Raw genomic sequence first — 12,666 nt, 5'->3', positions numbered from 1 at the left:
TAACTGTAGTTAGGATTTTTTGAGGGTGCTCAAATGAGAAGAAATTTTCTTCGGCCAAACCCTTGTATAAATACAGTAAATGTTTGAAGATAAATATCAACACATTTCTTTTCCTCCTCAATGATTACAACAGCACCTTACCACAGATGTAAATTACAAGCACTGATCAATTTTGATTTTAAATATTTTTTCACAATAAATTTCATAATATACAATTATTTACTCACACTTTCTTTCCTATTTCAAAAAAGTTACAAATACTACTTTTTGTTGCTAAATTATTTTTAAAATACATCTTGTTTTTTTTAAATTAAAAAACCATACAGCTACCATTACAATATATTTCAACTAAAGACAAATAATATTATTTAGTTTTTCAAACTCTTTCTTAATTAATGCGCCTTCCTATTATTTATTTACTAATGTTAACTAAAACGAAATTGGCTTCAGGGCGACAATAGGAAATAATTAGCAGCGTCGAATGAACGTGATTGTTCTTTTTTCAAAAGTAAACACGAAGCCAAGGAAGAAGACAGGTCTTGTTCCTAAGGACATTAGAGACAATCACAGCATCTGACATAACGAGCGTAAAAGCATCTACCGTTAACTTCCTCGATAACTTGACAGATCCTGTATCTCAAGGCTGGAAACACACCCAATAGCAGAACTAGTCATTCGTCATTACAAAATAAGGCATCACCTTGACTTCATTAAGTGCCATTTTATTGCATAAACCGTTCGGGAGTCGAGCAGATCACAACCAGCCACAGAAAGCAGACATTGTTTACAAAACATAAACATTTTTTTTTTTTAAATCGCCCGATCGATCGCGACAAGAACAAAACAATAAAAATATATCACACAAAGGATAATTTATTTATTTTTTTTTCGAAAGCGATCGCTACATGAAAGAAGAAAATGAAAGAAACTGTTATTACAAAATAATGTTTTGTAAATAACCTGCCATAATTGATAATTGTTTTGGTTCTCCACTTACGTGCAGTCCTGGTTAAAATTGGCGAATAAAACATCGGCACTGACGTCTTCTGAGGGTTCGAGAAGGTTCATGACGGATATATTTAGGAAAAGAAAGCTTAAAATACTGTTTAACAGTTGACTGGAAAGTGATTCAGGAACATGAAAAAGGATTTGTTTCTAACTTCGCAGTTCTGCCATTACATCAGCTGTCTTGCTCGTCTTGTTTGGATGTGATGAATGCAAAGACGCGCATGCTCTGTCAGGTTTTGAACGGGGTTGCCAGAAATGACTTTTTATCTCTCGAAAGGAAGATTTTTTTTGAATTTCTCGGGCACCGCACGTGAATGATTGAGTGATATTGTACTTCTGAAAATGATTTGTGATGAAAAATATTGCAAATACATATGAAATGCTGATGTATGTTGTGTAGATGGTGCTTCGTTACTGGAAAACGTCTACATTCTTAGTATCTCACTGAAAATATTTTAACGGGAACAAAGTACAAATCTTTTGATATTCTACCAGTGGCGGATCCACAGGGGGGGCGATTGGGGCGATCGCCCCCCCCCCCCCCCAACAGACTTCGTGGGTTTTTTTTTTTTTTTACTATTAGGTTGCATACCAAAATAAATCGTTTTTGTTTGAACACTTTCTGAAGAATAATCTAATTTTTTTTCAAATTCAAAATTTATACATTAAATTTTTTTCATTTATGCTCAAAATTTAAATGATAAATGTTAAAAATTGAAAGCGTATTTCCTTCTCAGCGTTTGTTTTATATCGTTCGAAGGTGTAATCATTCCTGCATATTTATAACTGGTGCCATACATAAGTTTTATTTTTGCTCCAGGGGGGGGGGTATTACATATTCCCTTAATTTGCGGTTTTTTAGTTGATTGATATGAAAATACGGTTTTTTTTCTCCTTTATCTATTTGATAAATTTAATTATTTTATATATAAATGTGAGTTGATGAAGTCAGTAGCATTGCTACGGTGGCGCGGATGGGTTTGCCCCAGGTGGCACCCGAAATTGATCTTCAACTTTTTTTGAAAAATTTAAATGCTTCAATTCTAAAAAAAATTCCCCAACATTTCAATTTATATTAAAAATTATTTTGCAGGGCGGGGCTAAGCCGGGTGACACCCCCTAGAGTGTGACACTAAAATGAATATGAGAAATTTCGATGTTTCAATTCTGAATTTTATTTCCAACATGAAAAAAAAATATTTTTTTTCTATCAAACATATTGGTCTCACTAGAAGGGCATTTGAGGCGGCTGGTACTCATATGGAGTGGGGCGGGGGGGGGGGGGGGCGGAGACACCCAAAACGCATGTAAGAGTTCCGGAAAAATGTAAATACCAACAGAAATTCGCATATGTTTTATAATCTCCCAAATGCATTGGTATCAATACGAGGGAAACGTTTATTTCGGATGATATCCCTCTCGGGGGGGGGGGACACAATTTCGTTTTGTTTATGAATATTGTATGAACTTCGTTTCTTTCATCGAACATTGAATAAGGTTTTTTTTCGCCTTCGGTTGATTTGGAGGGGTGAGGGGTGATAGCCCAGATTACCACCCCAGTTGACATCCAAGTTTGCTACGCCACTGATTAAGTGTAATTTAACAATGCTGTAACAGAATATGGTTTTTTAACAGATCAATTTTTTTTTAATTGTTAAAAGATCTTTTCTGTCTCTTGTATTTCGCATTTCCTAGTAAAATCTTATTCAAACAAAAGTAAACTACACTTAAAACGTTTTATTTTGATCCTAAATTTATTTTAATACTGGTTAAATAGTGGAAAATTATGTTTTGTATAACGAAAATTAACCGCTTTATTTGCTTCTGGTTCTATCATAAAAGCAATTTTTGTTACAAGATGTATTTCGATATATCTTTATTTAAACTTTTGTTTCGCGTTTTTTACGGCCGCTATTTGTAGTTATAGTGAACTTTGGTAGTTGCTTGTTTTCATTTTTTCTGCAATCATTAGACATTATTTTTATTCAAAAATGTATTACCGAGGAGATTCATAGAAATGCCTCATAAATCCATGTCATATCGATCTCTGAAAATCCCACGTTACATTAGAATGGTATTTTTTTTCATTCCATAATAGGATGAGAGAAAATATATAAAAAATGGCGATATAAGGGAATGTATTTCCTTTATTTGTAAGACTCAATTTAAAAGCTCATGAATGATCTTCACAACGAAATAGCTTTTGTGAGTCCGATACTTTTGAGCGCATGTGAGAACGGATGGGATGGAATCATAGGCGGCTCGTTGGGGCGACTGCCCCTCCTTTTCAAAAACAAAGGGGCACTGCCCCTCCGTTTTTCTAACTTCAAAGTTATAGATCGAGTGGAAAATGCTGGTGCTGATCGATTCACGTGTTTAAAGAAAGAAGAATTGACTTAATAAGGGTACTTTAAATGTTTGTCACGTTTTTTGATGAAGATTAAATTGGAGCTTTGAATCGAAAGAAGGAAGTCTACTGTTGATATTTGTCTCGAGATTTCAGGTCGTGTCCCTAGGTTTTTGTTTTTTTTTTTTTTTTTTTTGAGACGATCATTTAACCAACAACAAAAATACCATAGCCCAATTTTATAAAATTTAAAATAAAATAATAAATAAATAAATAAGGGCGCTGCCCACATCCCCCCTCCCTTGACTTCTCTGACCCCCCCCCCCCCCCCAATTTTTTGTGGACCAATCGCCCATGGATAAAATCGCCCCCCCCCCCCCCAAAACAGGCCTCTGGATCCGCCACTGTATTCTACCTTATCTATTTGAACTGTCAACGTAAAAATTCTTAGGTGCTTTCCCTTTTTCACTTATTTTTTATCTGTTTATTTATTTTTTTTTTTTTTAATTTTCCAATTGCGAAATTGGATTTCCATATTAAAGTTCAATACTTTTATATAAACAGTATTTTCGCAACAGCACAAAACAGGTTTTTTTTGAGCAATCACGATTGCTTATTGTTCTCACTTGACTGTTTTGATGACTCGACGTTAAATCCCGGTTATCACAAATTTGCCATTTCAACTGCGCTTGCGCGTGGACTTAGCTGTTTTCAAAACTCTTGCTAAATTAACTACAAACATTTTAAATTTGGTAATAAATATGAGATGGCAAAAGATAAAAATTAGAAATCACAAAGTTTTTTCTGATTTAGTTTTTAGGCCTCGGTAAAGATTGAATTTTGCGTCTTAATTATTAATGGATTCGGTGTCTGAATCGTCTGTCCTTTTTCAGGACCAAATTTTTAACCTCAGAAGAGCGTACTAGAATTTAGCATCACTTCTAATACAAAGCCGAACCCTCAACCTAAATAAAAATGTATAATACTAAGTTGTTTACGCCTAACGTAAAATATCCGCAAAAGACGGATTTCTGTACTAATATTCCAATCATTTTTGAAGTACACAACGTGTTTTACATTTATGTAAAATAAATATTTCCAAACTAATAAATATTGAAGTGTCATTTTTCTCTTAAGATTATCAGTTATTCATATCCGTAGTTTCATATAGTATATCACGAAGTCGCTGTGAAAATATTCTAATCGCATTCATTAATTTGGTGGGACTCTCGCTCAGCTTAAATATAAACAAGCAAAACGAAATCTTAAAGCAGACAGCCCAAATAGCTAAGTCCGCGCGCAAGCGCAGTTGAAACGGCAAATTTGTGATAACCGGGATTTAACGTCAAGTGTTTTGATGTCCTATCATTTTATTTTCCCACCGCCACCCTCCGCAGCATCACCGTCGACCGGCTCCTCACGATGCTGCTCCTCTGGCGAAAGCCGTCTCCAGACTGCATCCATGTCCTACACACACGTGCATACATACACAACTACACACACACATACACACACATAAACACATACACACACATAAACACATACACACATACACACATACAAACGCATACATACAGACACCCACACATACACACACAAAAACATACGCACACACATACACACAACTACCCACACATTCATGCGTGCCCACAGACACAAACACATGTGCCTACACACACATACACAGACCCCCCCCCCACAGACACAAACACACATGCCTACACACACATACACATAACCCGTACACACAAACACATACCCATCACACACAAACACACACGCCTACACACACACACTCGTGATTGCGATAAACATAATTTGAATTCAAGATGTCAAAATTCAAATTAATTTTTTTTTTTTTTTTTGTGAGAGAGAAAGAAGAGAGAGATTGCTTATTAATCTTTCTATGATCATAACCTGATGTGCATTTCTATTGTCTTTGTGATTGGTAAGACCAGTTACATAACTCTTATTGGTGTATTTGAAATCATAATGCGCAAATAATCACGATTTATTTATTTATTTATTTTCATAAAATATCATCAGAAATTCAACCTCATTTTTTGATATAAAAAATTTGAAATTCCGTCAAGAGCTTCAAGGATTTAAAACAAATATAGTATCTTTCAAAGTTTAACAGAAGAAAAACACTCTTATATCTTTTACTTACCACACCATTATAGAAAAGGTACACTAAAAAAATTCCGAAACATTACTGGTTATTTCCGTGGAACGTTTCGGGATTTCACAGGTTTTCAGCCATTACCCCGTAAAATCAAGTATATTTGCAAAAAGGTTTCCTGAATTGCTACAAGTTGCACGAATGTAGACTTTTCACTGTTGTGAAAAATATTTTCAGCTTCCCGTTTAAAGATTGACTGAGCGTGTTTATTAAGTGTATCGGCTTTAGTTTGATTACGGCCCATCCAGATTGACTAAGCTCCCAGTGCAAGCGAATAAGTCACTGGATAACTGCAACTTTGCGAGGCAAGAATTGCGGTCAATAGGGAGAGGCTTGGTTCTCACTTGCAATTCTGTCTTAGCTTTAGCTATGCCATAGTTGCATTAATGCCTCTGGAGCTTTCCTGGCTAATCAAGAAGATTATAATCAATTACTTTAAACCTATCTCATTTTTCTTGAACGTTCCCGAGACATGATTGGCTTTAACAGGGGAGATTTCCCAATTCTTCAGAAAGTTTCAAAAGGATGATTTCAGAAAGGTTACTGACTTTTAGCGGAAAACGTTCCTGGTTTTTGCAAGATATGTCACTGGCAGAAATTAGGCACATCAGCTGCCGGCTTATTATTTTCCAGGAACGTTTCTGAATTGTTTTTACAGTGTAAACTTTCATTTTTCAAAATATCATTTCACAATAAAACTGTCCAAGTTTATATAAAAAAAAATTGCAAAAATTCAATCAATCAGGACATCCAATTTTCAAGAAAATAGCTCAATTTGTGCTGCAGATATTTTTTGATGAAATCATACATTTTTGACAAAAGCACCAAATTTCATTCTTAGCTAATCAATTTTCATTACCTTCAAAGATAAAGTTCGGGCAAGCGGGAAGGCTCACGTTTTACTAATAAACTACTGCGAGAAGCATACAAAGGTTTATGTCGGTCCACGAACTAGTAACAGTGTTTATTCTAAGAAAGAAGGAAAAAAATGTGAAAAAGGAAACTATTTTTTTTTTTTTTTTTTTTGCATGTCTATTGGGGTTGCTTACATCAGTCACTGAAGTTGATAGAATGAGCAAAAAAAAAAAAAAAAAAACATGGAGCTAGTAAAAACTTTTATTTTCAACACGTTTAACTTTTAATTTTTTTTTAAATGTCCGATTTTTCAAATGAGGCGTGGTTTTTATGACGTCACAAATGATAAACTTTGCCACACTACTCCACTGGCGCGCTGAATATTTACGCTTGCTGTCTACCGCGTATTCACAATATGAAAACTAAGAAGTGAATTGAATATTGCGCTCTACGCTTGCAATCAACCATTTCGCTGTCAGTACATGTGAGTAGAGAAGCAAATTAAATATTGTGCTCTGCGCTAATGGCCATTTCATCACTTGTGATGTCATGTGCAGAAGCATAAAAATGAAATTAAATCTGCTCACCGATTAAAATAATTTTGAAAAAATATTAAACTTTTTCAAATGGGGTCGTTTCCAAAATTTTAAAAGTATTTATTTCTGAAAGAGCATGCTTAAACACATAGGATCTGACCATTTTTTAAATTACAGTAAACTCCCGATTATCCGCGGAATAGGGTGGCACGATAACCACGGATAAGCGAAACCGCGGATAATCCGAATAATAGGTAAAAAACGATACTTAGTGTATGCAATAGATAAAAAAAAATATTAATAACACTCACACATTCATTCAAATTATAACTAAAAACATTGCTACATTGCATCTACTAACATTGAATAAAAAAAATATGTGTAAAATCTAAAAGCGAACAACAACACAATCACAAGTTTCAAAAAAAAAAAAAAAACAGTGAAAGGACCCGCGGATAATCCGAGCCGCGGATAACCCGACCGCCAATAATCGGGAGTTTACTGTATTTGTTTAAGTTTAATATTTTTAAAAAATTACTTAAATCGGCGCGTTTTCAATGTTTATGTTTCTGTCCGATGACATCACAAATGATGAAATGCCATTCTGTGTTGCCATTCACAGACCAAAATATTTAATTCGCATCTTTACTCACGTGTATTGACAACGGTATGGTTGATAGCAAGCGTAGAGCGCAATTTTAATTCGCTTCTTGGTTATCATAACGTGGAATCGCGGTAGAAAGATGCGGCAAAGTGCATCATTTGTGACGTCATAAAGACCACGCCTTGTTTGAAGAATCGGATATTTTAAAAAATTAGTTAAAAAATAACTATTGGGAAAATGAAAGTATTTTCTGAGTCCATGTTTTTTTTTTTTTTGCTTATTCTATCAATTTCAGTGACAAAAAGTACTACTTTTGACTGAAGGAAACAACCCCATTATATTAAAAATAGTCATATCCTACGTTTTTAAACATGCTCTTTCTGAAAACAATACTTTTAAAATTTCAGAAACGACCCCATTTTAACTTTTAGAAATACAAAGAGCACGGCATTCTATACTCTTTCCGTTATTTTCTTTTTGTTCTACGAGATTTTATGCGTTAGTACTCTTTATGTTCTGAGTAAATACTGCATGGGCGTCCATATGCAAAATTTTAAGCGGAGACTCCGATATTTCCCCCGTGGTTTAGCGGGATATTTTCCGCATGGAAACTGATTTCAGTACAGATTACAGTTTTTCAAATTTTACATTTTTGATAACGTATACTCGTACATTGACGACCGGAGAAGAAATGTTTTTACATTTTTGCAAAGAAAAAAAAGTACTAAAAGCAATGAAGTTCCAATTTCTAAGGTGGGGGGAAGGGGGCTTGAGTCCCCAATGGCCCCCTCCCCCCATGAGTTCCCGTGAAATACTATTTTTTATTTCTTTCTTTTCTTTTCTCTTCTTTTTTTTGAGCAATCACGATTGCTTATTGTTCTCACTTGACTGTTTTGATGTGCTATCATTTTATTTTCCCGCCAGCACCCTTTGTAGCACCACCGGCGACCGGCTCCTCACGATACTGCTCCTCTAGCGAGCAAAGTCTCCAGGTTGCGTCACTTACTTGCCTACACTTACACCTACACACACACATACATCTACACACACATACATCTACACACACGTATACATACACACACACTCATACTTGCACACAGACACAAACACAAGCGCACACACATGCACACACCCTCATGCCTGCACACAGACACAAACACACACACATACACACACCCTGATGCCTGCACACAGACACAAACACACACGCACACACATACACACACACTCATGCCTGCCCACAGACACAAACACACACGCATACACACTCGTGATTGCGAAAAACATAATTTGAATCCAGATGTCAAAATTCAAATTATTTTTTTTTCTTTTCTTTTCTTTTTTTTAATTTAATTTATTTTATTTATTTATTTATTTATTTATTTTTTGGATGTCAAATTATTAGATTCTAGAAAGTCGTCCGTCAAGGTATGTGACGGATGAAAATTGCTTCTACTCTTCTATAACTGAACGAACGAAATTACCTGTTTGATGATATTTTGATACTTGAAATTTTAGCCCTAACTCCAGTGGAGGAACCCTAAACTCCAGTGGATAGCGTTCATTTTCAACCACTTTTTCGTTTCTTCATTCCCTTGAAATGACGCAGTCTTACCAGTGAAACAGTTAAGTTGCCGGATCGAGTTCAGCCTTGTCAGAATAAAGCCTTTCCCCGCATGGTAAACATAACAAAACATATTATCAAATTATATCATGCCGTTGCGCAAGTTTCATTGCAGAAACACGCGCGTTACTCGTTCACCGGCTATACGAGGATTGTTTTTAACTTGACTGTTAAATGTCGTCCTACGATTTTTGAGGTGCACCGACCTCAGGTGCTCGGGTAGCTCCTCCAGCTCCTCGTCCATGCAGCCCGGAATTGACTTTATTTATACTCGATCAACTCGACTTTACACAATCCTCTTAAGATAAAAACAGCATTTAGTTTCAGCACACAACATCTTTCATCTAGCAACTGACATCAACTAAAATTTTTACGCCTTGAATTCAAATTAGAATGTTTTTCACAATTATAAGAGAGAGCAGTCGCCCGCTGCTGGCTTTGAGAAACAATTATTTTTGCATAAGAGTGAGCGCGCCCCCGAACTTACATTTTTGGGAAGGCAAAATTCTCAATTTGAATAGAACTCCAAATTGTACCGAATGATTAAAATTGTGCCGAATGATTAATATGCAGTAGGCGCCGCTTAATGTGATCACTTTGGGACAAATATAATTTGATAAAAATAACCGACTGATAACAATGACCGAAAAGAATCCAGGAGACACAAAATAATGATTTTTTTTTTTTCCAATTAAGGTGCATTTATTTTGGCAACCTCAAATTAAAACCACAATGACTCAACTGAACGCAGTTTTAAATTATAAATTATTAAATTAACATAATGGAAATATCTGAATTATAAAAAGTTCAAGTTAAATTATGCAATTTTTAGTCACATAGTAATAGGTGAAGTAAAATATGACCATTTTCCTTGACATTCGTAAACCAGTTTCAAAGCACATTCAGTTTTCTATCTTTTCCAGCATGGTTTTGCTTGTTGTTTAAATTTTAATTTAACTACGCTTTGTTTTCAATCTCGACACAATTCTTTAGTAGTTTACAAAGTAATGGCAACAATGGAGGTCCTACATCAATGCCTGCAACATGTCCATTGACTGAATTTTTTTAGGTGCAAAAGAAAGTTTTCTTAGGGGGAGTCTGTGGTCACTGGGGGCGAATTTTCTGTAGCTTCATTCCTAGAAAAATTTTGAACTGCTATTGAAAACCACAAAATGCTACACAAAAAGTTAGTCTCGTCAGGGTTTGCCTATGGGTATTTCTGTTGATTGAGGTACAAAAACGGGGAAAAAATTGAAGGTTTATGAAAAAGTGATAACAATAAACGAAGACGCTGAATACAATATCCGACTTTTTTAACGTGTTAACATACAAGTGTTCCGGGACTTCTTGATTCTGATAACATTAAGCGAATGATAACATTAACCGTGATCACATTAAGCGGCGCCTACTGTAGTGCCGAATCGTCAGACAGCATTTGCAAAAAAAAGAAAAAATTTTGGAGGTCACAGTGGCCTCCGGTGACTTCCCAACCCCTGGGTGTGGTTCTCGTAGTTATAAGTTGCATTGAATTTATAACCTTTGCCCCCTCCCCCCTGGAAAACTCGAAATGACAGGCCGGAGGGTCACCTTTCTCGCCCCCTAACCGCTACGTCACTGGGTTCTTTGAAATAGCCTTTTAAATTTATACTTAAAGAGACCTTAGCTCCGACGCGCAAACCTTTTTGGTTTCCATTAGCGATAACACTAGAGGGTCATCTGGCGCCTAGCAGACTTCAAGAGGGATGGCGTCTTTTTTTATTATTATTATTCTCCTTTCCCTTTCCATAAGTTGTGTTTTCTGGGGGGGGGGGGAGAGGAGGGCAAAGATAAAGCCCATTCCCGATGCTCCTCCAGGTCGGATGAAGGTCAAAGAACCCCTTGCTGTCAAAAATAAATAAACAGGGGTTACATCCAGGGGGTGGATCGGCGGATGACCTTGAAAGGGGGTTCGGAGTGGAAGGTTCTCTTGAAAAAGAATTTTCTTCCGCGGTCGGTAACTAGGTCACTGGAATGTTTCCATGGCTTCTTTCCAAAGAGTTTCGTTTTCTTCGGATGCATGACAAAAGGGTGGATTAAAGCTGTGTCCTTGAAATGATCACGCGGGACATTGGCCCAAACTGAAAGATCACTTTAGCAGCGAAGCATCCTCATCCGACATTTTGGTCCTAAAAGCTGGTGTGTTGGTTTTCTTCCAAAAAAGAAGATGAAAAAAAAAAAATGTCGATGAAACCAAAAATGGTTTCATAAATGAAGAATGGTTTAGCTGAGCGTTTTCCATATCATGACTCTCTAATTTGAGTGAGCCTTTTCTGCTAAAATTTTTACTCATAGCAAATCTACATTTTCAAGAAATAACTGTTAGTAGATTATTAAATACCATTTTTCCTTCAGTTTCGATATGAAGCTGTTTAACAGTAAATTTTCAAAAATGTCCTATACATCTCGCTTCGATCCCTACGCGGCTTAAAAACTTGAAGTGATGGAACAAAACTGAGATCGATTCTGAAATCGCTCAGAGGCCATAAGTTCGTCAAAAACAAGCCACAGATAACCGAATTTAACTCAAAACCAAATCGCTGTATTCCCCAGCGAAAACTACTGAAATTAGCCTGAACTTTTGCTTTCACATAATGAAATCACAAAAGAAGGCGTTTCAGTAGAACTCCTCCAAATCTCCCCCGAAGGTAACCAGGGGCGTGAGCAGAAATTTTGGGGCTCGTCACATATATGACTTTTAAAGGTCGCCCTCCATCTTGTTTACCCCTATATTTCCTTACATATATTTCACCCCTCATTAGGGTGCGTCTTATAATGCACTTTTTGAAAAAGTTTTGAATTTTTTATAGGGCACCCCTTTAATTGTTTCCTTTTGATGAAAAATACACACATAAAAGTTTCATAGAATTTGATCATAATTTAGGGGGCGCTATCAGTGATTAAAATTACATTCATTGTGAAAAAAATGGTGTAAAAACCAACTCCGCAATATATCTTGTTACATTTTTAAATCAACATGAAACACAAATACCTATTTCTAATATATACAAGAAAATAATAAGCATTTCATGGTTGTCATTTTATGTAATAATGTCAAAAAAACAACCGAAAGTTCGGTAATGCCATTTATATCACAGGTTTACACTTTCGGTCTTTTACATTCAGCAATATTGTAATTTTTCTCTTTGCGACAATACAAACTTTTCACTGATTGCTACTTGTTATCCAGACTAAATAAATAAATTTAAAAAAAAATAAAAAGAGAGAGATTTGGCAAATTTTGCAGCAGTGGTAGCACCTTCTAAATATTATTCAATTTTTATTTTTCAGATATGAGAATTTTTTTTCCATCCAAAGGAACAAATGAAAGGGTGCCTCATGAAAAAATAACACCTTTAAAAATAAGACGCACCCTACCCCTCATTTCAAAAATCTTGGGCTCCCTTTCAGACTCGAGCCAGGGCCAACAGGTGTCCCTTCGCTTCTTCCCCAACCCCTCCCATGAGCACGCCC

The 12,666-nt window shown here is 35.9% G+C and overlaps 1 protein-coding gene across 2 annotated transcripts in view; it reads right to left on the bottom strand.

The window, feature by feature from the left end:
- The window catches only part of LOC129228726 (WD repeat domain phosphoinositide-interacting protein 2-like), a 48,738-nt gene extending 47,580 nt beyond the window's left edge, over positions 1-1,158 (bottom strand). For both annotated transcript variants that reach the window (XM_054863410.1, XM_054863411.1), the window contains exon 1: positions 998-1,158. In XM_054863410.1, coding sequence (XP_054719385.1) covers positions 998-1,068 — 71 coding nt within the window. In that variant the 5' untranslated portion in view covers positions 1,069-1,158. The remainder of the gene's footprint in view (positions 1-997) is intronic.
- Positions 1,159-12,666: the final 11,508 nt, after the last annotated feature.

This window comes from Uloborus diversus, chromosome 8 (genome assembly GCF_026930045.1).
Source record: "Uloborus diversus isolate 005 chromosome 8, Udiv.v.3.1, whole genome shotgun sequence".
Lineage (NCBI taxonomy): Eukaryota > Metazoa > Arthropoda > Arachnida > Araneae > Uloboridae > Uloborus > Uloborus diversus.
The sequence above is the reverse complement of the archived record's forward strand: the minus strand, read 5'-3'. Positions and strand labels throughout refer to the sequence as shown.